This window comes from Chiloscyllium plagiosum, chromosome 14, assembly GCF_004010195.1.
Source record: "Chiloscyllium plagiosum isolate BGI_BamShark_2017 chromosome 14, ASM401019v2, whole genome shotgun sequence".
Classification (NCBI taxonomy): Eukaryota; Metazoa; Chordata; class Chondrichthyes; order Orectolobiformes; family Hemiscylliidae; genus Chiloscyllium; species Chiloscyllium plagiosum.
In genome coordinates, this window is record NC_057723.1 from 78,220,491 (window position 1) to 78,246,356 (window position 25,866).

Sequence of the window (25,866 nt, forward strand, 5' to 3'; positions counted from 1 at the left end):
CATTAGATTGTTGATTAGTAAGGGGATCAAGGATTATGGGGAGAAGGCAGGTTTCACAACCCCATTATCCTATCAACCTCGATCAAATGGCAAAACAGACTTGATGGGCTGAATGGCCCAATGTTGCTCTTATATCTTATGGAGTTATTTGCACTTACTTTTTTTTGTTGTGTGCAGCTATTTGTTCCAATGCCCCTTTGATGCCTCAAAAGGGAACCGGGAGGGGGGCACAGCTCATTTCCCGCACGGCACTATTTTACAAATTGCTGCAAAGTCATATCTTGGAGGAAATATTACAATCCAGGGCTTACAAAGTTCATTTCAGCAAAACAAAACCTAATATTTTGCCAATGTTGATCTTCCTACATATGCAAATTGAGAAAAAAAAACTAGTGGAGAAAGCAATGGGTTTGGGAGGCAGTTTATATTTCTAGAAAGAGCTTCTTCTAAGAACAATCCCATGCCATCAGCCAGGAGGAGACATGTAGCAACCTGATGTGATGAGAATTTGAGATGCACCATTTTCCAATCTTGATTGATGTTCAACTGGAAGTACATTAAACAATGCTGAAGCTTGGCAATGCAACCTTGCTGTAACCCCACAACGTGATGCCTGGTTATAGTTTCTTTTGCATTTCACAGAACCATAGAATCTCTATTGTGCGGTATAAGGCTATTCAGCCCATCAAGTCTGCATTGACCTTCTTGAACAGCATACCACCCAGATCCAAGCCCTTAACCCTATCTGTTATCCCACATTTCCCATGCAAATCCACCTCCCCTGCACACTACATTGCAATTTAGCTTGGCCAATCCACCTAACCAGCCCATCTTTGGACTGCGTAAGGGAACTGCAGTACCCAGAGGAAACCCACACAGACATGGGGAGAAGATGCAAACTCCACATTGGGGTTGGGATTGAACCAGAGTCCCTGGCACTGTGAGGCAGCAGTGCTAACCACTCAGCCACTGTGCTTCCCATTTATTTGATGGGCAGATTATATTTTATGTTTCTAACTGTTTGGATTCTGGCCTACGTAAGGGAAATGTGCAATTGAGCATTTACCAACTTCCCTTTACCTTACAAGTCCCCAGTCTCTGGCATACCACTATCCAAGTGTTGTGAAAGGGAGACCAGAAGGTTCTTGTATGACAAAGGCTCGAATATTGCAGGGTCAGTAGTTCAGGTTTCTACTGAACACGTTCCTACCACCACTGGCTGGAGACTCCAATAGCTGCCCAGCAATGTAGTAGGGAAGGTTTAAAAAAAGGCTATCAGAAATGATAAGTCTGGTCAGAAAATACTGAACATTTTACAGCAGACTACTGTAGTGGCAGAGAAACATTTCACTTCTCCTCATTTAATTATTTTGGAGAACTGTTACATCATGGGTGCTGACATTAATGCCCACATACAGCCATAAAAAGCACTGGATCACCAGTTTAAGTTCCAAGACGAGTTACCAATAGGGTTGATTAGTCCAAAACCTCTGAAATTCAGTTGTACCTCAGGGCAGCAAAATTACTTTCCAAGACTAATGGACCAATTTATTCTGGAACACACTTCCTCAACATTCAACAGATTAACAGAAAGGCTAATTCATCAGCTTAACTAACATTACAGCCCAGGCTGTGTCAGTGGACAGAGTTGAACTTTCAGGTCTGTCACCTTTAATCAGATCTAAAATATTAGTTCTGATTCTCTCATCACAGATACTTCTTGACTTGTTGGTTATTCCCAGTAGTTTGTTTTTATTTCAGAGTTCCTACATCCATAGTACATTTTTAAAAAATACTACATTACAACTGACTATTAGTTCCACATATGAATTATGGCCAATTAACTCGATAAATAGTGGAGGGGATATTCCAGGTTGGATGTGTGTACTGTAATATACAAGAGCTCATGCACCACAAGACTGCCTGGAATTTTCACAATTGTATTAAACATCTCTGGCTCAGCCTTTGAGCTGAAACGCTATAAAGAGACACTCCGACATACACATGGGAGGATGGGAAATGTTTGAATAGTTTTTTTTTACACAAGAACTGTGCCCTTTCAGAGAAAAGCCCAGGTGCAGGAAGTGGAGTGTGTGACTGTTAGCAAAACAGAGAAGTAGAACTGAAAGGAGATGGGGAAGAATATCCAGGAGACATCAAACAAGCTGGTAGAGAGAGAAATCAAAAGGCATATAGAGAAAGGAGATTTGAATGGTGTGCAGGACCTCAGTCTTATTCACTCTGTTTGTAAAATAAATTCGAACACAAGGGGGAGCCCTGCTAGATCTCAAACTAGGAAGTGAACCACAATAGATCATGGAAGCGAACACAGGGGAACATTTCAGCATTTGTTATTTGAAATTTAAACTCTTCTTGATCTTTATCCAACACAAAAAAGTTAAACAAATACCAAAGTTAATAAATTGTTAAAGCTGATTTTAGGAATGGAACAAGAGAAATTTACTGGTCAAGAGAGAGAAGAGCAAATGGAAATATTAAAATCCAGGATTAATAATTCTCCCTAAAAACCAAGAGCAGTTTTGGCAGAAATAAAATGCTGTGAAACAATAAAGAGATAAATTGGGCAAAACTTAAACTAAAGTAAGATCATAAATCAAACAGATGGAGGAGACAAACAACAACATGGAAAAGCTAGGAAAGTTGAAAGGAAGGGAAAGTGACGCTATAAATTATGTTTTGTTGTTTAGGAACATAAGAATTCCACAGCCACAAAGCAACAAAAGAATAATAATGTCAGGGATAGGCTCAAAAAGGAGAATACATGATAAACTCACAATGAATGTCAAAATGACAGATAATTATTTTGCCTCAGTATTTAGTAGAGAAACTAAAATGGTGGGTATGATATTAAAGGGGATATCAAGATATTGAGGATAGATCGATCAGTGACTAACCATTCAAATTATTCAGAAAGGATAAAACCCTTTGTCTAAATGGGTTGCATAGACATCTCGAAAGAAGATAGGGGCCAGATATCAGAAGTCCTACTACAGTACATAGAGCAGGTTGGGGCAACTATGGACTGAAGGCAGTGGAATGAAAGATTGTGGAAACACTACTCAAAGTTATTGTTATAGAAAACAAAGATTAGCCGGTACACAATTCAAAAGAAACTTCTGTGCTTCAATAACACTGAATTATTTGATGAAGTAACAGCAAGGGCAAATATAGGTGAGTGCTGTTCATACATTTGGACCCGGAAATGTTGAGATTGTAAATTTGGAATTTATGCATTCATTCTGATGAGAGAAAAGCTTGATCAGCATCTTGCTTTTCAATAATATTCAAGGCAGTAGAAGAGTAGAACTCTTCAAAAAACAAAAAATAGATGCAAGATGCAAATAGATACAATTTTTAAAAGTTTGAAAACAGAGATCAGTATACTTTGGTAGCCAGGGATATTGTGGTCAAGTCGGATAAGTAGAGTCAGGATTCAGATCTGCTGTGATCTTACTAACTGGCAGAACAGGCTGAAAGGTCTGAATATTCTAAAAGGATCATGAGAATGTAGAACAAACCATCTCAGATGCAAGATCAACCGAGGTAATTAAAAAGGATAGACGCTTACTTAGGAAGTTAAGGTTCATGAGTAAACAAGAAGCATTAAATACAGCTGGCAAAAGTACCAAATGTAATGGAACAAGTTCAACGAAACAAATGGTCAACTTCTTTGCCCATCCCCATTTTAACAGGCTACAGAAAAAGCAGCAGGACAACTTCCATGCTATGAGTTAATTCAGTGAGGGATAAGCATGGACAAACATGTTACAATGCATTGTAACATAGCTAGTACAGTAATACTATGTGAATTGAATTCACATATGGACTTAATTAACACTAATGTTGTGGGGAATGAATTCTGAAAGTGTATTCAAGATAACTTCCTGCAGCATTACATGGAGGAATCAGCAAGGGATAGGCCTATTTTAGACGTTGTATTATGAAACATGAATGAGTTAATTCATAACTTTGCTGAAAAGGGGCCATTGGAAACAGTGACCACTATATGATATAGTGATTTTACAATAAGATGAAAATGATGTCGTTCACTCAGTCAAGGGTCCTAAATCTGAACAAAAGGAAATTATGAAGGTGTGAGAAACAAGCTGGCAATGATGGATTGGGAAGACATATTTGAAGGCTTGATTTCATACAGACAATAGTCTGTTCTGATATAACCTGATAACATAGTTCAGTTCCCGTGCAATCCTAAGAAAATCACACAACGGCAGCACTATTTAAACCAATCGCATTATAGCCAATACATGTAAGGAACGTTTGCATTCTACAAACAATGGTCGAAACTATTCAATCACGTTATAGCTTATTCACGTTGAATGCACTTTATTGCAGAACTGACTGTAGCTAGTATTTAAAGATGTATTCAATGGTCTTCAACAAATATGCATTCCTCTAAAAGGCACACAAACCCAACAGGAAAGGTAAATCGACTGCAACTAACAAAAGTAGTTATAGACTACAGTAGATCAAAGGGATTGACTTATTAGGCTGCCAGGAAAAGTGATACACTGAAGAATTGGGAACAATTTAGAATCCTGTAAAGAATGAGCAAGAAACTGACAAGGGAAAAACAAGGATGTGGATACAGGCTAGCAAGTAACAAAGACAAGCTTCTTTAGCTCGGTGTATAACCAAATGATTGCTATGGACAAAGGTCAGTTCATTACAGGCAGAGACAGGAGAATTTACCAAAAAAAAAAGAGACATGGTGGAGAAACTAAATAATGTGGTGTCTATCATCATTCTTAGCAGGTTAACATTGTTTTATAATGACACCAATGTTGCTAACAATGACTAGATCAAACGAGCATGGATTTGTAACAGAAAAAAAGTCCTACTTGACAAACCTGCCAGATACTTTGTTGGAGGGTGTTATTTGTCACATTGTTCAAGGACAACTCTTGGATAGAACGTGTATTTTCTGAGGGTTTTTTTTAAAAACTAAGGTCCCATACAGGAGGTTAGTAAACAAATTCAGAGCTCATGGAGTTGGGGGTGGTATACTGCTGTAGAGGTAGGAACAAACAGGTCATTCTCATGGTGGCAGGCTGTTACTAGAGATGTTTGACAAGGATCAGTGCTCGGTCCATATCTGTTCACCATCTGCAGAAAGGATTCTGATATGGAGAGCAAATGATTACACATTTGCTGATGACAAAACTGGGTGGGATTGCAGGTTGCGAGAAGGATATAGAAGAGGTTTCAAGGTGAATTGGACAGGCTAAGTGAATGGGTAAGAATATGGGAGATGGGATATAATGTAAATAAATGCAAGATTATCTACTTTGGCAGTGAAAGCAGAAAGGCAGAGTATTTTTGAGATGGCGAGATTAGGAAGTGATAAGGTCCAAAGGGACCTGGATGTCTTTGTTCATGAGTCAATGTAGGTGCAGCAAGCAATTAGGAAGTCAAATGGTACTCAAGCTTTCAGCCAAGGGGATTTGAGTACTGGCCTATAGAGGTCATAGTGTAGATAAATATATTGGAACCAGATGAGACCTCACCTGGAATATGGTATACAGTTTTGGTCTATTTATCCAAAAATAAATGCACGTACACAGAGGGGACACCATAGAGGTTCACCACCCTAATCCCTTATAAGGAGAGACTCAGGTGATTGGGTCTGTATTCTGTAGAAGTTAAGAATGAGAGGTGATCTAATTGAAATTTACAAAATTCAACAGGTTTGATATGGATCAGGTGTTTCTCTTGACTGGTCAGTCGAGAACTAGTGGATGCAGTATGAGGATGAGGGCTCGGCCATTTAAGTAAGGAAGAAATTCTTCCTTAGAGGGCTATGGGAGCTCAATCATTGCCCAGGTTCAAGCCAGAGATCAATAGATTTCTGGATACTGATGACATTGAGGGAAACAATAGTGTGGAGGCAATGAAACATGAAACTTTGGAAATGAACAACTCCAGAAAACTAACAAGTTCAATTCTACTTCGACTACAGCCCACAGTAACCATTTACCTCAGATTGTGGAGTTGCTGACTACAGCAGCGAAACTGAAATGGCAAAGAGAGTAGTACAAATAAATATTCAGTGACAGGTCAAAATCTATAGACACTTGTACATCAAGTATGGTGAAGAAGTCTAAATACCTAGAGTAGATGGAAAAAGTTAAACATTCTGTTACTTATGTGCGGATTAGTAAAACAGATCAAATGCAGAGAGTTATTGTTCAACTGATGACCAGATTGGAGAGAGAGATGGTCCTGAGATTTGACCTGCACATTTTATTGCACAAAATCCAAACCAGTTTAATTAATATCTGAACAAAGGCAAATATTGGACTGGAACGTGAACCCCTGAATGCTTACAGTGCAGAGGGAGGCCCCGGAGCTCAGCTAGGTCTGTATTAACAGGGAGGCCCCGAAGCTCAGGTAGGTCTGTATTAACATTCTGCAAAAGCAACTCTGCCAGTCGCACTCACTTACATTTTCCCTGTAATCATGCACATTGAGAATGTGGTGGCAGAAAACTCAATTTTGGCCCTGGATAGTGAAATCAGTCTAATGAGGAGACATTGAGATAATAGGGTCAGTATCCTTTATACCACATCAACTTACAAAAATTTTTACAGGCTATTTTTGTTTTAAATTCATTCATGGAATAAGGGTGCCACAGCTAGGTCAGTATTGATTGCCCATCCGGAAGGCAGTTCAGCATCAATCACATTCATGTGGAGTCACTTTAATCCAGACCAGGTAAGGATGCCAGTTTCCATCCCTCCAGGACAGTAGGGAACCAGATGGGCATTTTCTGAGAATTTACAATGGTCATCGTTTGACATCCAATCCTAGATTTTATTTTTTAATTCAAACTTCACCATCTGAAGTGGCAGGATTTGAACCCTGGTCCCCAGAACATTAGCTGGGTCTCTAGATTAACAGTCCAGCGATAATACCACTAGACCATCACCTCTGTTAACGACTGACATGAGAGGTTAGATATCTCGAAGATGATTCCCTGGCTATCGAGTCTAGAATGAGCAGACTTAATCTCAGGATAGGTGATCCAAGATAGTGGTGAGGAGGAACTTCTGCACTCAGTGTAGTGGTTCTACCCACTTTAAGCACAGAAGAAATGCTTTTCCTCCTATTATTAGTTCTTTCTTTGCCAATCATCTCAACGCATGGTTATCTGGGTTTTAATCCTCCCATAAACAAAAATGTTTCTTTTTATTTGTTCAGACTGCTCGTGATTTTGGATGACTTGATCAAACCTCCTTTCAATCTTCGCTTCTTGAAGCGGACTCACCCCAGCTCTGTCAATCTATCCATCTAACAAAAATCTCAGAACACGGAACTGTTGTTGTGGAGCTTTCCTGCAATCCCTCCAATGTCTGCACATTCATCACAGACTGGATGCAATACTCCAGTTGAGGACGCACCAGTGTTTTACAAAGGTTTACGATAATGCCCTCACTTTTATATCTATTTATGAAGCACTTGAGCTGTATGCCTCATTAAACCATTTCTCAACTGTCTCGTGCTAAGATATATCACTTGAAGTTGATCTCTCCAGTCAAATAACCAAAATATTATCAAAATTAACATTATTCTCCCATTGCTCATAACACTAACAAGTTTAGTTTAGGAACAGGAGTACAGCCTTCAGACATGCTCCAACATCCAGTTAGATTAGAGTTGACAGTCTACCTCAAAGCCATTCTCCTGCACTCTCTCTTGATGTCACTAATCTCCAGAAATCTATTGATTTCTGTCTTGAACATGCTCGATGATCAAATTTCCACAGTCTTCTGGGATATAGAATTGCAAAGATTCACCACCCTGAGTGAAGAAATTGGTCCTCACCTTGGCCTTGCATGACCTACCCTTTATCCTGAGATTGTGTGCCCTGGTTTCAGGCTCAGCAAACCCAGAGCAAAGATTCTACCGTCGTCCACCCTGACATATCCTGAGAGAATTTTGGAAGTTTCAGTGAGGCCATTCTCATTTTCTCCTCAAAAGAAAAACCACCCTGCCTTCCCAATCTCATGAACCTCCACTGTACTCCCTCTTTGGCTAATATATCCCTCCAAGGGGAACAAACCTGCAGGCAATATTTCAGGAGAGGTCTCACTACAGCAAGATCTTTACTCTGATAGTCAAATCTGAAAATGTGTTGCTGGAAAAGCGCAGGTCAGGCAGCAAGCAAGGAGCAGGAGAATCAATGTTTTGGGCATGAGCCCTGCCGAAATGTCGATTCTCCTGCTCCTTGGATGCTGCCTGACCTGCTGCGCTTTTCCAGCAACATATTTTCAGCTCTGATCTCCAGCATCTGCAGCCCTCACTTTCTCCTCTGATAGTCAAATCCCCTTGCAATGAAGGCCAACATTTCATTTCCCTTCCCATTTGCTTGCTGCACCCACATGGTCACCAAAGTCCCTTTCAACACCAACCTTTCCTCGTCATTTACAAAAATATTCATGATTGACAAAAACAGGTGAGTAACGACATACCTAATTAAATTATAGGTGTTCTGCCAATTTCCTTGCATCCTCATTATTGCAAGTGATCCCACCATGTTTGGCGAAACTTGGAAATTCTATGCAGGTTCCCACATTTAAATTATTTATATTGATGATGATCAGCTGTAGGCCCAGTACTGACCCTTGCCGTACCCCATAGTATCATCTTGAGAAGAATCTGTTTATTCTTCCTCTCTGCTACCTGTCTGTTAACCAATCCTCAATCCATACCAGTATAGTTCTTCAAATCCCAATGTGTTCTAAATTTTATTTACTAATCCCGTTTGGGACATAATTGAAAGTCTTCCAAAAATCCAATACAGCAGAACTCATGTTTGTCCTTTAGCAATGTTAAAAGTAATACCTTCAAAAATCAAGTTTGTCAAACATGATTTCTTTTCCTTAAGTCTATGATGGCTCTGTTCAATTCAACCATTATATTCTAATGTCCAGGTACTACATCCTTTATAATAAATTGTCATGTTTTCCCGACGAATTACATCAAACTAATGGGTCTTTAGTTCCCCAGATTATGGTCATTATTTGCCAATCGCTCTTTTACAGTAAGGACATAAGGTGGTCCTACCTCATTACACAGCAAAGGCTAAATCCAAAATAGAGTCAAGATTAGAGTGGTGCTGGAAAAGCAGAGCAGGTCAGGCAGCATCCAACGAGCAGGAAAATCAACGTTTTGGGCAGGAGTTCTTCATCAGGAATCTGATTCCTCATGAAGGGCTTTTGCCCAAAATGTTGATTTTCCTGCTTGTTGGATGCTACCTGACCTGCTGTGCTTTTCCAGCACCACTCTAATCTTGACTCTGATCTCCAGCATTTGCAATCCTCAAGTCTCTGGATACTTTCAAGAAAGAGTTGGATAGAGCTCTTAAGCATAGTGGGATCAAGGGTTATGGGGATAAGGCAGGAACAGATATTGATTGAGGATGATCAGCCATGATCATAATGAATAGTGGTGCTGGCTTGAAGGGCAGAATGGCCTACAACTGCACCTATTGTCTATTGTCTTTCGCTTAAATCCAAAATAGCCTGATCCCTAGCTGAAATTCCCAATGTATTGTTGCAGAAATCTATCTCTGCAACACTCCTGGAATTCATCTTCCACAGCATTGTGCTGCTTTGGTTAACCCACCCTATAATAAACTGAAAGGAGCAAATTACTGTAGATGCTGGATTTTGCACTGAAGACAAAATTCCCTTGTTTAAGGAGGGGAGTCGGGACAGCCCTGGTAATTATAGGCCAGGGAGCCATACTTCGGTTGTGGCTAACATATTGGAAAGGATTATAGGAGATAGGATTTATAATCATCTGGAAAGGAATAATTTGATTAGGGATAGTCAACACAGTTTTATGAAGGGTAAGTTGTGCCTAACTAACCTTGAGTTCTTCAAGATGACGACAAAATAGATGGATGAAGGTAAAGAGCAGTTGATATGGTTTATATGGACATCAGTAAGGCATTTGACAAGGCTCCACAAGGATTGCACAAAATACGAGTTTCGGGATTGAGAGTGATTTAGCGGTTTGGGTCAGAAATTGGCTAGCTGAGAGAAGACAGAGGATAATGGTTGATGGGAAATGTTCATCCTGGAGATCAGTTACCAGTGGTGTACCCCGTAAGGATCTGTTTTGAGGCCACTGCTGTTAGTCATTTTTATAAATGATCTGGAGGTGGGTGTAGAAGGATGGGTTAGTAAATTTGCAGATGACACTAAGGTCGGCAGAGTTCTGGATAGTGCTGAAGGATGGTGTGGGTTACAGAGGGACATAGATAAGCTGCAGAGCTGGGCTGAGAGGTCGCAAATGGAGTGTATACAGAAAGGTGAGAGGTAGTTCACTTCAGAAATAGTAACAGAAATGCAGAGTACTGGGCTAATGGTAAAATTCTTGGCAGTGCAGATGAACAGAGAGATCTCAGTGTCCAGGTGCATAAATCTCTGAAAGTTGCCATCCAGGTTGATAGTGTTGTTAAGAAGGCGTGTGATGTGTTGGCATTTAATCGGTGGGGGGATTGAGTTTGGGAGCCACGAGGTCATGCTTCAACTGTACAAGACACTGGTAAGGCTGCACCTGGAGTATTGCGTATAGTTCTGGTCACTGCATTATAGGAAGGATTGCAGAAGCTTTGGAAAGGGTTCAGGGGAGATTTACCAGGATGTTGCCTGGTATGGAGGGACGATCTTACGAGGAAAAGCTGAGGGAACTGAGGCTTTTCTTGTTGGAGAGAAAAAGGTTGAGAGGTGACTAAATTGAGATGTATAAGATAATCAGAAGGTTATATAGGGTGGACAGTGAGAGACAGACAGATGGTGAAGGCTAACTCAGCGCTTTAAATTGAGGATAGATTTAGGACTGATATCAGGGGTAGTTTCTTTACTCAGGGTAGTCGGGGCATGGAAGGCACTGCCTACAACAGTAGTAGACTCAACAATGTTAAGGGCTTTTAAATGGGCATGGGACGTACGTTTGGATAATAATGGGACAGTGTAGGTTAGAAAGGCATCAGATTAATTTCGCAGATCGGCGCAACATCGAGGGCCGAACGGCCTGTATGGCGCTATACTGTTCTGTGTTCTATCACTGTGGGTCAGGCAGCATCCATGGTGAGACAGCAAGCTAACTTTTCAAGGCTAGACTATTCTTCATCAGAGCACTACAGACTGGCAAAGTTAAAGAAAGGGGCAACATATTCCTCATAGAACCTTCTCACTTACCAAACTCTCAGGTTTGCACACAGTTTCAGTATCAATAGATGGAGACAATATAATCCATGAGTATTGACTCACCTTGTGCTATTCCAGGCCATTAACCTCTACACTCTAAGCTTTCTGTATTAGTGTTATGACTGAACTGGGAAACTTCAGAGTGAAAACACTTGAGAGTTGATATGAATTTATTTTTATCCAAAGAATTTGGATAAAGTTGGATAATTATAGAATGTCTCAGGAATTCAGCAATGACACGGACTCATGACATCTCATCTTTAGGCAACTCAGAAAATAATAAGTGCTCAAACAAATTTGGCATTGTCACGTTCCCCTACATTTGAGGATACGGCAAGTTCTATAAACCACTCAGAACATCACTGGAACAAATAGGACACGTGTCAGATGCTGCTTATCAATTTGGCCCTTTAAAGATGAAAAGGCTGTTTATGACTACTGTGGATAATTGATTTCTTATTCGGGATACTGGGAGCAGAGTCATAGAGATGAACAGCACAGAAACAGACCCTTCGGTCCAACTCATCCATACGGACCAAATATCCTAAAATTAATCTAGTCCCACCTGCCAGCATTTAGCCCATATCCCTCTAAACCCTTCCTATTCATAGACCCATCCAGATGCCTTTAAAATGTTGTAATTGTACCAGCCTACACCACTTCCTCTGGCAGCTCATTCTGACATCACTCAATCTTTATCACCTTACAATGACGGTTTATTTTTCATGGGTCTTAGCAATATTTCAGAAACAAACAAACTAGATATTAAAAGGAGATTACAAGACTTTTATTTCCTAATGGTTAAAGGAACTACACAATAATGCTTTACTGGGAGTTCAAGGTAATATAAACATGGTTCTATCTCCCAGCTTGGATTTAGTGAAGCTGTTTTATATGCCATCAAAAAATATTAAAACAGAATATTGCTCAGTTGATACCACTATCAATGGTGCTTTTTGAAAAGCCGGACCATTTACTTTCAGTGTTTCAAAGGTTATGATAAGGTTTAACTATTAATCTAAACAAACCTGCCTTTGGTCAAAGGTAACAGGCTTGGTAAAAGGATGATGAGCCCTGCTGCATCTACTACCCAGGAAACAAACAATACATCCTACCTCCAGGAAACAGCTGCCATATTCGTTCATCACAGGGTCCAGTGATGTGCTTCATGCCTAATTTTATACTCCGAGGTTTTAACAAACGTCCTTGCGCTATCCAAGAAGATTAGGCAGATTCTATTTTTAATGCCTTCCCTTTAGTGAGGTAGTTGGTGAAAGTCGCATTTTGCGGACAAATATTCATTTTGATCACATGAGAGTGAATTCTTCAGTAGAAGGTTCCCCATTCATTATACATCCAGCCTGATTTTCCTTTTCACTGAATTGAATGCTCAACAAATTTACAGTTAGTTCATTTTCTGAATGCCTGCAGAGTGAAAATCCCAGTGCCATAGTTAAAGAAAATAAATAGGCTACCAGACCGATATCTGTGTCCCAAATGTTCAAACAAAATCTTTACATCACAAATTGCAGGAGATTTATATTAAAACTTGATAGCTTAGCATGGAGGATGTCACCGACTTTGTGATCAATGCCACATCAACAGCCTAATGTGCTGGATCTTTCCTGTTCATCTTGAAAGAGCTACTTAGTTGCAAAGAATTTCCATTTAGGGTGAAATTATCCATCTAAATGACTACTTCACCATCAATCCCTCAGCATGAAGGAATGAGAGGTCAAACCTTCATCTTTTTGTCCGAAGAGGAATCAACTATTTCTCGATTTTATTTCAGCAGACACAAAAATATTGCTTGACAAATTAATACAGAAAGTGTAGCGTGGTTTAATTTTTTTTTGAAGGAAAACGGACTTAAAGTATACAAATAATAAGATTTATTTCAACTGATTTGCTGTATGCTCATTTCTAACTATGAAAAAAATAACTTCTAATTGGCAGTGTCTTGCAAGTTCATTAACTAGAACTAAGATGGTTAGAGAAGATATGGTTATCATCCCATATAATAAAATGATTACACCTGGACCACACTACAATATTATACATCAGATAACACTGGCAAAGTTCTGATCTTAAGGAATGAAAAATGCCATTTACACAGAACCCAGTAATGCTGAACCCAATACCTGGGGGGTACACATTCGCAAAAGGATACAAACTCCCCATGAGGAGCACCTACAGCACTGTCCATTACGTCTCCTAAAACCAGCAGGGAGAAACTCTAGCCAAAGTTTGAAACAAATTTGGAAAGGATGAGGGAGCAGATATGTCATGGCAATTGTGCAAAACCTATAGCGCTGGTTTCACTAAAACAGAAGAATTCTAAAAATTCTACAACAATCTCAGGGTCTGACATTCAAGTAGTTTCTGCCTACAGCACTGGTTTACTTTAGGGGAACTGGGTGGACTATCTGTGGTTTGACCAGGTACCAATTTTGATTACATGATGTTTCACCATGGATGGTTGCTAGTAAAGAAAACAGGGTGGTTGCCATACACATTAGTACATAAACATCCATTTACAGCTCTAAATAGGAGTAGAGGGCAAACTCTCTCAAAAAAGTACCTCATTTAAATTGTCACTGTATGCCCAGTGACTCAATTTGGAGAAAGCTCACAATACACAGTTCTTGAATATAATGATAAACTTACTCATTCTGTTCAAAGAATCAAATACATGCCATTGTTCTTTCAACAGAATGACCTTTTCAGTGGATCTGTCTGAACAGCTTTTAAATGGTGCAAATCAGTCACCGATAGCAAAACTAACGCACTATGATGCAACATCCTCCAATTCTCATCACGGTGTGCAACATTTGGTCTTTGCCTTTAGTCACCTGCACATTAATTATAACCAGGAGCAGGTCTGAAATGTCAGTCTCTGCCTCATACAGCAGCCTGTGCCTGTTTGGTTATTCTATCACACTGATCTGCCTCCTTTACCACCACTGTTTGCAATCAGAGATGTGCCACTGAACACAACGTGTACTATCTGCACAAGCAGTTGATATGGTAACGAGTTGGGCTGACAGATGTACAAGATACATGTTCTGGTCTGTTCTAAACACTGGTATTCAGTCATACTCCTAATTTGAAACATTACCACAGCTAGCAGCTGAGTGAATGCCAACCTGGTTGTTGCAATAATTGCTCTAAAAGTGACTTTGCTGCAGGGTGCAGAGTGAGGTCAAATCGACCCACGCTTTAAAACAGGTTACAAATTAAAAGTTGAAGTGCCAAGAAGAAAGAAAACAGATTTGGGTACCCAAAGAACACATTTGCAGAAGCTTTCCAAAATTTAAACCACTTGTCCTGCAACTGCCCCTATGATGCTCAGCACAGATACAGGATAATAAACTTGATACAGACAGGCAGAAGCAATAAACTTTAACAAGTCTCGGTCAAATCAAAGCCAATGGCAAATCCAACAGTTACGTGCAGCTGACTAGAATAACTGGTCACCTCAAGTCAAAGGTTAGGGATATGGAGCATTGAGTTGTGTAGGAGCAAGAGGCCAGAGTGATCGAGAAAATTAAATAGCATACTACAGTGAAATAAATACCAAACAAACAATCTGCCATTATGAAAGTTGGATCCCAGCCAACTGATTTCTTAATGCAGCTACCACACTATATTAGCTTGAAATTATAGCCCTTCTTACTTTTCTTGAAGCCCAGGTGAGGTATTCTGGCGATGGGAGTGTTGCGATCACACATGAAGTTATGCAAAGCCTTCAGGAAGCATTGCTCTGCAGAAAGGAGGTCATTTGGATTGGCTGGTTGATTTGCTTGTGCACTTGCAGCTGCCATTGTTTCCGATCCAACTTTGTTCTGGAAGGAAAAATAATCAGGCAATAAATACAAGGGAAAAAGGACAGAACTGTACTGTCTCAAGAATACCACAGTAACAGGGAACATTTTGCAATCTGGAATATGTCACCTTCTGAGAGAGACTCTGACTCAACCCTTCTGGAAGAAGAGTATTGTGGTGCTAAGTGGGTTGACTATCTAATTACTTCCAAAGAAACAGCTCCATTTAAATCTCATGTTACTCAGTGGTTTTACTAGCAGGATTTACAATTTGATTTATCTAGCTTGCCTCCAGAGAATGAAAAACAGGCAGCAACTCAATGCAGGTTCAGACAAGATTCGACAATTTATGCCAAGTTACTTGCAATAATACTCATGGTGTAACTAGAACCAACCAAAACCTTTTAAAAAAGTCAATGTGTAGGCGCTGAAGGAATATAGAAAATAAAAATGTTAACTGCTTGTGCAGCCACTGTACAATTCTGTTGAATACGTGCCAACACAGTGCTAGAGCCAATATTATGTAGCAGATTCCTGATGAAGGGCTTTTGCCCGAAACATCGATTTTCCTGCTCCTCGGATGCTGCCTGACCTGCTGTGCTTTCCCAGCACCACTCTAATCTAAACTGTGTATTACATTCTGCCATCCAGCTCTATGGGGAAATCCAGATGATATTCCACAGGCAGATCTCAACTTTGATTAAATTTATACATGAAAGTTCATGCACAGATCAGAGGATAGTTCAGTTGATCTTTTCCTTCCAAGCTTCATTCCTCAAGTTGAATTAATTGGGGAAAAATGTCAGTGACACAGCATGCTATCCAGCAGGGTTAGGAGAGAAGGTCGATGGGGGTCAGAGTCCAGTACGGAGATTCTTTATAGTATATGATAGAATGGAATCCAAGATGGTGCCAGCAGAGTAGGTAGTGTTCAGGCTCTTCAGAGCCTGTCCGCTTCAGGCTGGTGGAGACTTTTCCTCTATGTGCTTTGCATCTTTTGTCTTCTCTTCCTCACCTTTGAGGCTGGAGTGGTGTCAGCAGTGCGATAGCTGCAGGGCTTCCTGGTGGCGATAGGCCCAGAGCCTGGTCTCCTGGTGGTGTCAGCACAGCTGCGACCTCCTGGGGCATCAGCATCATCGTTGATGTCCCTGGAGCAGGGGACTCCTGGAGGACTGGAACACTTTGCAGAGATCCTGAAGCAGACCCTGAGATCCAATTTGAACAGAAGATGAATTCTTTTCATCCTTATTGTACCTCAAAATGGCACCGGATTGTGGTGACTAAACACTATCTTCAAGACGTACGTATGTGACACTAAATGGCATTCAACAATTAAATAAATCATTCATCATTCATTCAAAGTGAAGGCAAGTCAAATCAGATTTGATTTAGGTTCTTAAGAGCAGCTGATTTTCAAACCTGTCCAACCAAGTCGAGTAACAAAGAGAGACCTGTTCAGTAATCACTAAACTGTTTATTTTCCTGTAAGGTCAAACGAGGAACATTTGCCCCAGTAATGCAGAACAGCAGGATTTGTACACTATCAAATTCAATTACAGTCGAACAGCTCTTATTCCGTCAAAGCTCAATATCTTGTCACCTCTCAGCATCATGTACCATTTAATATCGGAACACGGTTTAAACAGCTCCAACACTATTTGACTGCAGAAGGCTTTGCCCGACCTGCAGGGGGGACAGAGTAATCACTCTCAGTAATTCAACCCAGGAACACAGACAGCCATTCTTTAGCTCCGCCTCACTCGTTTTCTCAGGTCTCTGATTCTTAGGTATCAGACTTAAAATGCTGTTAAAAATGCAGTCAAAAATGCAGTCATTGCTCATTTTTCTGCTCAGCTCCAAGACCAAAGCACCAAACAGTGCAACTCCCTGCCTCAGCTGGACTCAAAACCTCCTCCTAATTTATGCCCACGCTCTTTTTAGTTTAGAAGGGATGTGAGGATTCCTGACAACAGCAGCATTCAATTGCCATTTCCAACTTCCAAGCCATAGTGAGCTGTGTGAGGGTACAGGCACACGCACAGTGCTGCTAGGCAGGGAGGGCCTGAATTTTGACTCAATGACAATAAAGAAATGGCACTAGGATGGTGTATACAAGTAGAAGAGGAAACAACACTGTCTGGAATTTACATATTGCCAACCACCCGTGTTTTTCTAGGCAGTGGAGATAATGGGTTCAGAAGAGGCTGTTGAAGAAGCTGTGGTAGGTTTCTGTAGTGTATCTTATATATGGTCAATGGCCAAAGGGAGTGAATGTTTAATGCTGTGGACGGAGTCCAAGGAATCTTGAGCTACAGCTCTACGTGACCGTCCTGTGCTTTCGGGGTTATCAAAAGCACAGGACGGTCACGTAAAGCTGTAGCTCAAGATTATGGTTGCAGATTATCCTGCCTCTGGCTTGCTCTTGTAGTCACAGGGAAACAAGTGTGAGACTGATTCAGCAGAGGAGGAATTTAATCTGACATAAGGTGAGACAACATCTATCATCACGCAGAACCCTTCTAGCTCTGAAGCAATTGAATTCGACAAAATATAAACTCAGTTACTCCTTCCACAGATTCTGCTGAGCTGGAATATTTCAGCATCTCCAGTATTTTGATATTCGATGTAAAATTACTATAAAATACCAAATGAGGCAACAATTGTACCAGAGTGAACATGTGAAGATACACCACTGGAAATCCATGCTGACATTTCCAGGTTATACACAGTGGTGGAAGATGTTGACACCAAATTTAAATACAGTAAGACATGCATCTTGTTTAATAATCTCAATTCATGACCAATAGTGATGGACTTCCCCCATCATGTTATTAACTCAGTAAATGTTTCCCCGCAGACAACTTCAACTTTGAAAAACAGGAAATTCCAGACAGGGTATTTGTACAGTTCATGTAGGTACAGCATGAAATCATCGTGTACTTCAGAAAGAATCTGAATTAAAATGCGGTTAAAAATGCATTCATTGTTCATTTTTCTGCTCAGCTCCAAGACCAAAACAACAAACAGTGTAACCTGTCCACTGAGACTACCAACTTCCCATTTAAAATAGGTTCTGGAGGCACCCATTAGATGAATGGGGAAACTACCAACCACTAACAAAATCAAGCCAAAACCTTGAAGATCATTGAATAATTCCAATTAAAATGACATTCCTGGGTTTGGTGATGTACTCCTGCAATCCCTGTCAACCCTTGGTGCCCCATAGTCAGTGGGCTTATTATCGAACACCACATAGGGAGCATCTGCCTAAATCCCTCTGCACCTTGATTAGATCACCTCCTCAGTCTTTGCCCCACTGCTGCTAAAAATCTCTCTTACGTAACTTCTAAATATAAATGCGGAAACTTTCTGAACTTCACTCCATCACCTGTACCCCGTCCAATCCCCCTGTCCGCTGCAGTCTCTGTTATAAGGTCTTTAGATGCAGAAGCGCAAAAAGCTCATTCTTCTGATCAAGTCTGTCCATCGTTCAATGAGATCAAAGCTGAAATGATGAGTTTTAATTCCATTCTATCACCTAGCTAGTCTCACAATAACTTCCTTCCCTCCTTAATACTGATGAAGCCTTCAGTTACCTTACACAAACTGTAAAATTCTCCTTCCTCAAAACTAGCTCCAAAGTTTGAGGCCTCTCAAGATACTTTGTAATTTAATACATAGAAGTTTTTTTGATTAGATTAGATTAGATTAGATTACTTTACAGTGTTGGGCCCTTCGGCCCAACAAGTCCACACCGACCCGCCGAAGCGCAACCCACCCATACCCGTACATTTACCCCTTATCTAACACTACGGACAATTTAGCATGGCCAATTCACCTGACCCTGCACATCTTTGGACTGTGGGAGGAAACCGGAGCACCCGGAGGAAACCCACGCAGACACAGGGAGAACGCGCAAACTCCACACAGTCAGTCGCCTGAGGCGGGAATTGAACCCGGGTCTCTGGCGCTGTGAGGCAGCAGTGCTAACCACTGTGCCACCGTGCCGCCCACCGTGCTGAGCCATTCATGAAATCGTACAGCAAGGAGGAATTTGCATCTTTATTGCACCTTTAACATTCTCTTAACGTCCCAAGATCTTTATGGCACTAATACGTTTAAGTGAAGTCACTGGTGTTTTGTAGGTAATTATGATGTTGGTCAAGTGATAAATTGATGATAATTCATCAGGAGAACTCACCTGCCCCTTCAAGCAATGCCACAAGAACATCAAAATCCATTGAGCAGGCAAATCAGTGCATTAGGTTAATGTCTCACTGAGGGGACAGCCCTGATAATGCAATGTCACAGCAATCCTACACTGGAATTACTATCTAGATAATGGAATGCTAAAGTGCTGAATGGGTTTTAACTCCATGGTATTCAGATGGAGGTACAATAATGCTACCACAGATAAAAACTAACACCAGTTGAACCAATTTCTCTTACACCCAAGGAGATCTTATCCATTGTAGAATCATAGAATTCCTACAGTGCAATTTGAGGCCATTCAGCCCATCAAATCTGCACCAACCCTCTGAAGAGAATCCCACTTTATTCCCGTAACCCCACATTTACTATAGTAACTCACTTACCCTGCCCACTACAGTGTAATTTAACACAGCATATCCACCGTAACCTGCACATCTTTGGACCGTGGGGAGGAAACCGGAGCACTTAGAGAAAACCCACGCAGACACAGGGAGAACGTGCAAACTCCAGACAGACAGACAGTCGCCAGAGGGTGGAATCAAACCCAGGTCGCTGGTGCTGTGAGGCAGCAGTGCTAACCACTGCGCCATATTAAAGTGATGCATTAAACCTAGTTCACCACAAAAATCAAGACAAACACAAACTAAGCTCCAAATTCTTGAAACACCATATTGACATACAGGCATTCAGTCAGTAAAGGAAACAGCAAAACCATCTTCTTATAACACTTCCAGAACATGCCACAGGAGGATCACTAATGTATTCCAAATTATAACAATTTCATTTCAGCAGATCGAGGCATGACTTAGCAATATGGCAACTGACCAAACTACTATTAATCTCCCTAAGCCTGTATAGAAAGGATCAAAGGAATAAAACTAGATCTCTTCAGGTCAAGTTCGGTTCCAAGATGATACACCTGCCAAGAGATGATCAGAACCACATTAACCCTCTGTGACAGACTCGATAATCCAATAACTCAAGTTAGGCAGGTTTACGGTAAATAGATTACTGTTATCCCTAGACCAGGTAATAAATCACCCACGCAGTTTTCAAAAAAAAAAATTAATTTTTGAAGACAATCCTGAAAGCCAAACAAAATTAAGCTAACTCTAACAAAGGAATTTGCGATTTAATTTTTGAGTGGGAAAACGGAGGGCAGCACGGTGGCTCAGTGGTTAGTACTGCTGCCTCTCAGCACCAGGGACCCAGGTTCGATTCCAGCCTCAGGAGATTGTCTATTTGGAGTTTGCACAATCTCTCTGTATCTGGGTTTTCTCCTGGTGCTCCGGTTTCCTCTCTCAATTCAAACATGTATAGGTTAGGTGAACTGGCTGTGCTAAATTGCCCACAGTGTTCAGGGATGTGTAGGTTAGGTACATTAGTCAGGAGTAAATGTAGGGTGGGGAATGAGTCTGGGTGGGTTTTTTTTTGGAGGGTCGGTGTCGACTTGTTGGGCTGAAGGGCCTGTTTCCACACTGTAGGGACTCTAGGTGACTACCTCTAGAGAAGAAACCTGGGTAACTACAATGTAAATAGCAATTAACTCGGGAAGCAGTCTTAGATTTAACCATGAGTGCTCAGGAGAAGTAACCAATAAAAAGAAATATTTTCTGTTTGGCAGTAAAAGGAAAACAGAGCTTCTGCTGAAGGAATGTACCAGCCAGCTAAAGGTGACTCCAACCTAAAAGTAATAAATATAGCTCAGGCACATCGTGGAGCGGAGAGTTTTATGAAGGATGGCGAGACCACCAAGTGGGTTTTTTTCTGGATGAAAAGTTAAAAAAGCTGAAAGGCTACATCATCAGGATTATCGTGACCCCAAGGGACAGCAAGTTTGTACAAGTACACCCCCTGTTTGGTTATAATTGTATCCAGGGATCTTGGGTTGACATATTCAGAAGTCGGAACGGGAATCTTTCAAATGACTTATTAAACCAACACCTGAGAGAGAGATAAAAGATCCCACAACAATTTGAGGAAGGGCAGTGGCCAATAATTATCTTTCCATCAAAATGATTAAGACAGATAGCCCAGGCATTATCCGTTGTGTTTACATGGCTGCCATATTTCCAAATTCCAACAGTGACTGTGCCTCAATTACTGTAAACATTGGGACATCCTGCAAACACTGCATCACAAAGTACAGTAGTGCCTCGATTTAGGAACTTAATCTGTTCCAGGACCCGGTTCGCGAACCGAAAAATTCGCGAACTGAATCAATTTTTCCCATCGCTCAGATAGCGTAAGAATGCTTGGACGGCTGTTCACAGCGCACGCACCAAAGACAAACTGAATGAGATCTCACACGGCCCGAGAGCTTTTGCGTTCAACAAGTGCGTAGCAAAGCAGAACAATGAAACCACGTGGTCGCACACGGGCTTTTTGTGTTCGTACCTTCGCTCGTACCTTGAATTTCGTACGTATGTTAAAGCAAAATTTTACGTACAATCCTGTTCGTAAACGGGGTCATTCATATGTCAAGGCGCTACTGTAGTTATTTGTCTGATTGGTTTGTAACATCCTCGTCAATGCACTCAATGATCATCATTTTCTAACCAACTTTAATAAGACAGATCCAATATCAAACATAATGGACATGATATACAGCACTAAAACAAAACTGCTCAGTGAAGGTTCTAAGTGAACGGTTTCATCACAGACAAACAGTGGAGCTTCTATCACACCAGCACATGGGGTCAAGGTCTTAACTTACAAACAAGACAGAAATATCATGAACCAAGCCCCTGCAGAGAGAGGGTGCAAATTCTCCAACAGTGAACCACTGGAAAGGACCCCAATTCACAAACCTTTTCTTCCTTGACATCCGATTGGCTGGGCCATCGGTTCTCCCGTGACAAGCTCTCGTCACTCTTTCTGCATGTCGATTTCTTCTTTTTTCGAGATCGTCCTTTGATATGGGCTGCTGTAAGGAAGCACAAACACACAAAAGTATCAGTGGCAAGCAGCTGCTGTATCTTTAGATCATTGCTAGAGATGAATCACAGATTTCTTTTTCCCCATTTTATTTCCCCAAATATGGGTTTGGGGTGGGGTCCAGCTAACTGCATTGATGAAGCCAAACAATGCAATGCCATTTGTTGCTTTTTTACCCCCTCCTCTCCCTGGTGTTTTTTTTCTGGTGTGAAAATGTAATTTCAATAAATGAACACCACACACAAAAAAAATACCGTTCAACCAACCATCCTCAGGCCATTTACCAGATAGACCTACAATTACGGAACTGCAAGTAGTAAATCATGTGAACAGTGATAACATTTCGTTGTACATTATCAAACTAGTTTCAATATATATGCTAACAAGTTACAAGCATTCGGTCCCACCCACTACCTAACAGACAACAGCCACCATGGAAGTTGTCAGAAATACTGGGAACTAAAGCCTTCTTTAGCTGTTGCTTAATTCAAATTTTGATTATGATAATGAAATGCACATGCAAACGTTGGCCCTTATCAGCTCTTTCATCAATATCAGCCCTGTTGACACATGCACTCTGCCCATGACCAACCCTCACTGCCTTTGTTCCTCATAGCTGAATGCCTGACTGCAAGCTGTACATTTATACGGGTCAGTTTGTGCAGCAAAAGTAATTCAAATCCAACAGGACGGTCACAAACCCTCACTCTCATGCAACCAGTTACACTTCATTTAAGTCAGTCAAAATGTGAGGGGAAAGGAAGGTAAATACTCACTTGATAAACATGTGTATCAAACCATAACACCTAAAAATGTTGCCAATACCATTCTGATTCTGTACTTCTAACTATCTTCAGCAATTAGGATTCTACTTCCAAGCAGCTATTTATCATTCCAATAGCACTTAAAGCAAATTCTGGAGTCATTTGGCGTCCACAGAACTGTAATTATAGAGGTTATGTATTTATTCCTGCGTACTTGGAAATTTATGATTAATCTTGCGTCACTGTCCGTCTTTTTACAATAACCTGGTTTTAACATTCCCTTACGTAGTTTGATAAAAATATATTACACGGTCTTATTTTGTTTGCAATTAGAGTTGTTTTTGCAAGCTTCCCCAATGCAGAGAGCATTCTATCTATTCCTTCCTGTAAAAAATCGTTTCATTTGTCTCATGTTGGGAGAGTTTTAGATTGTTCTGTTTACATTTAAAATTTCACAATCCTTCATGAATAATTACATTAACGTACAACCATGATACTTACAATTTTACATTTGATCAGCCAACGCTAATCAGACAGAGTCCACCCTGTGACAGTACGCATTCCATTCAGTGTCCAGGAGTATTGCCTAGATTAGGGGGGTCTGTTACTGCTGCTGTAGCAATAGCAGTGTTGTAGCAGTAAAGTTAAACAGAAGCTCTGGGTAGTTCCTTGTTCCTCAATCTGCCCTTCACTGCCTCATAAGCACTTTAACCCTGCCCTCGCGCGTACACACACACAGATACCCTCTCAAATTACATGCACATATTAACACAACCAATTGAAACCATCTCTGAAACTGCAACAAGTTATTTCCAGAACACAAAACAGTGGCTTCCTGCTCATCTCTTAACCAATGAGAACAATTTGTTTTTTTTTATATTGGCATCTAGTCCAAATATTTGGAATGATTTAAATTTGCTTTACCCATCCAGTAGATCTCTACACGGTGCCTGATGGTGGTGTCAGATTTCCCATTATGCGATCTTCAGGGAAAAAAGGCGTTTTTAGTCATGGTTAATTGACCTGTCAAACTGCTGCCATCTACCCATTTAAAATAATTTATTGCCTCTTACAGTGATCCTGGGGCCCTTGCGATATTAGCATTGCATTCTAACTAACTTAGAGAACCATCCCCCGTCTCTCAGCACTAATTCAAACCAAGTTTATTTTCTATTTTAATAAAGGGATTTACAGTTACAAAGGTACTCCCAAATCCCTAAAACACGAAGATTACGAGAGGCCAGTCCATTCTGCCAACTTCAACATCCCTCCCCGCCCCACGTTATTCATCAATTGCCGAGAACTTGTAGTGATTTCCGTAAAAAGGCTAAAGCTGAAATCCAAAACAACACTATCGCCTTCATCCACGTCCTTTCCCTCACAAAAGGGAATCGATATTCTTCACCAAAAGCTTAAGCCTCCCAGTGTGGCCCCTCAGCACAGGGTCAATTCTTTACCACAAATCAGACCTCACGTCAGTACCAGTTAGCCTAATGACACTTCATTTTTACTATAATGAGCTAAGGAAACAAGTCTTCAATAATACTCTTTGGTTGAAGGTTAAGATCGGCCTTTAACAAGAAGCCTCCAGGTACAATGCATGTTAATAACTGTAGGTTGTTCCTCCTGCAGGTATGTTGAAGGCTCTGCCATCAGCACAAGTGGATTGAATTATTAACTTCACTTCAGTGAATGTCAATCATGCACAAATTTCAGGCCACCAAATGAGATCAAATTCCAAACCATTTTATCTTCAACCATTGTTTGCAGTCTTGCGACATAACGCAACAGATCTCAGATAAAGTGCAAAGAAACAGAAAATCCTAAATCAACTTATCTTGTAACTCCGGAGAGAATAGGGCCCTGAAAGATCAGCAAGGCAGCCTTTCTATGGAGCCCAGGAGAGGGGAGGGGTTTCTAAACAAGTATTTTGCATCAGTGTGTACTGTGAAAGAGGACATATAATTAGATTAGATTACTTACAGTGTGGAAACATGTCCTTCGGCCCAACAAGTCCACACCGACACGCCGAAGCGCAACCCACCCAGACCCATTCCCCAACATTTACCCCTTCACCTAACACTACGGGCAATTTAGCATGGCCAATTCACCTAACCTGCACACTTTTGGACTGTGGGAGGAAACCAGAGGAAACCCACGCAGACACTGGGAGAATGTGCAAACTCCACACAGACAGTTGCCGGAGGTGGAAATTGAACCCGGGTCTCTGGCGTTGTGAGGCAGCAGTGCTAACAGCTGTGCCACCGTGCCGCCCATGGGAAATAGAGGGCGACATCTTGAAAAAGTCCATATTACAGAGGAGGAGGTGCAAGATGTCCTGAAATGCATAAAAATGGATAAATTCTCAGGACCTGAGCAGGTGTACCCTAGAACTCTGTGGGAAGCTAGAGAAGTGATTGCTGAGTCTCTTACTGAGATATCTGTATCATCGATAGTCACAGGCGAGGTGCGCAAACGTGGTACTACTGTTTAAGAAGGGCAGTAAAGACAAGCCAGGGAACTATAGACCGGTGAGCCTGACCTTGGTGGTGGGCAAGTTGTTGGAGGGAATCCTGAGAGACAGGATGTAAATGTATTTGGAAAGGCAAGGACTGATTAGGGATAGTCAACATGGCTTTGTGCATGGGAAATCATGTCTCACAAATTTGATTGAGTTTTTTAAAGAAGTAACAAACAGGATTAATGAGGACAGAGCAGTAGATGTGATCTATATGGACTTCAGTAAGGCATTCGACAAAGTTCCCCATTGTAGACTGGTTAGCAAGGTTAGATCTCATGAATACAGGGAGAACTAACCATTTGGATACAGAACTGGCTCAAAGGTAGAAGACAGAGGGTGGTGGTGGAAGG

General features: G+C 41.0%; 1 protein-coding gene across 2 annotated transcripts in view; it reads right to left on the bottom strand.

The window, feature by feature from the left end:
• LOC122556824 (AT-rich interactive domain-containing protein 5B-like) overlaps positions 1 to 25,866 on the bottom strand; it is a 95,253-nt gene that overhangs the window by 22,626 nt on the left and 46,761 nt on the right. For both annotated transcript variants that reach the window (XM_043704035.1, XM_043704037.1), the window contains exons 7-8: positions 22,105 to 22,220; positions 14,935 to 15,103 (exon numbers count right to left, since the gene is read on the bottom strand). In XM_043704035.1, coding sequence (XP_043559970.1) covers positions 14,935 to 15,103; positions 22,105 to 22,220 — 285 coding nt within the window. The remainder of the gene's footprint in view (positions 1 to 14,934; positions 15,104 to 22,104; positions 22,221 to 25,866) is intronic.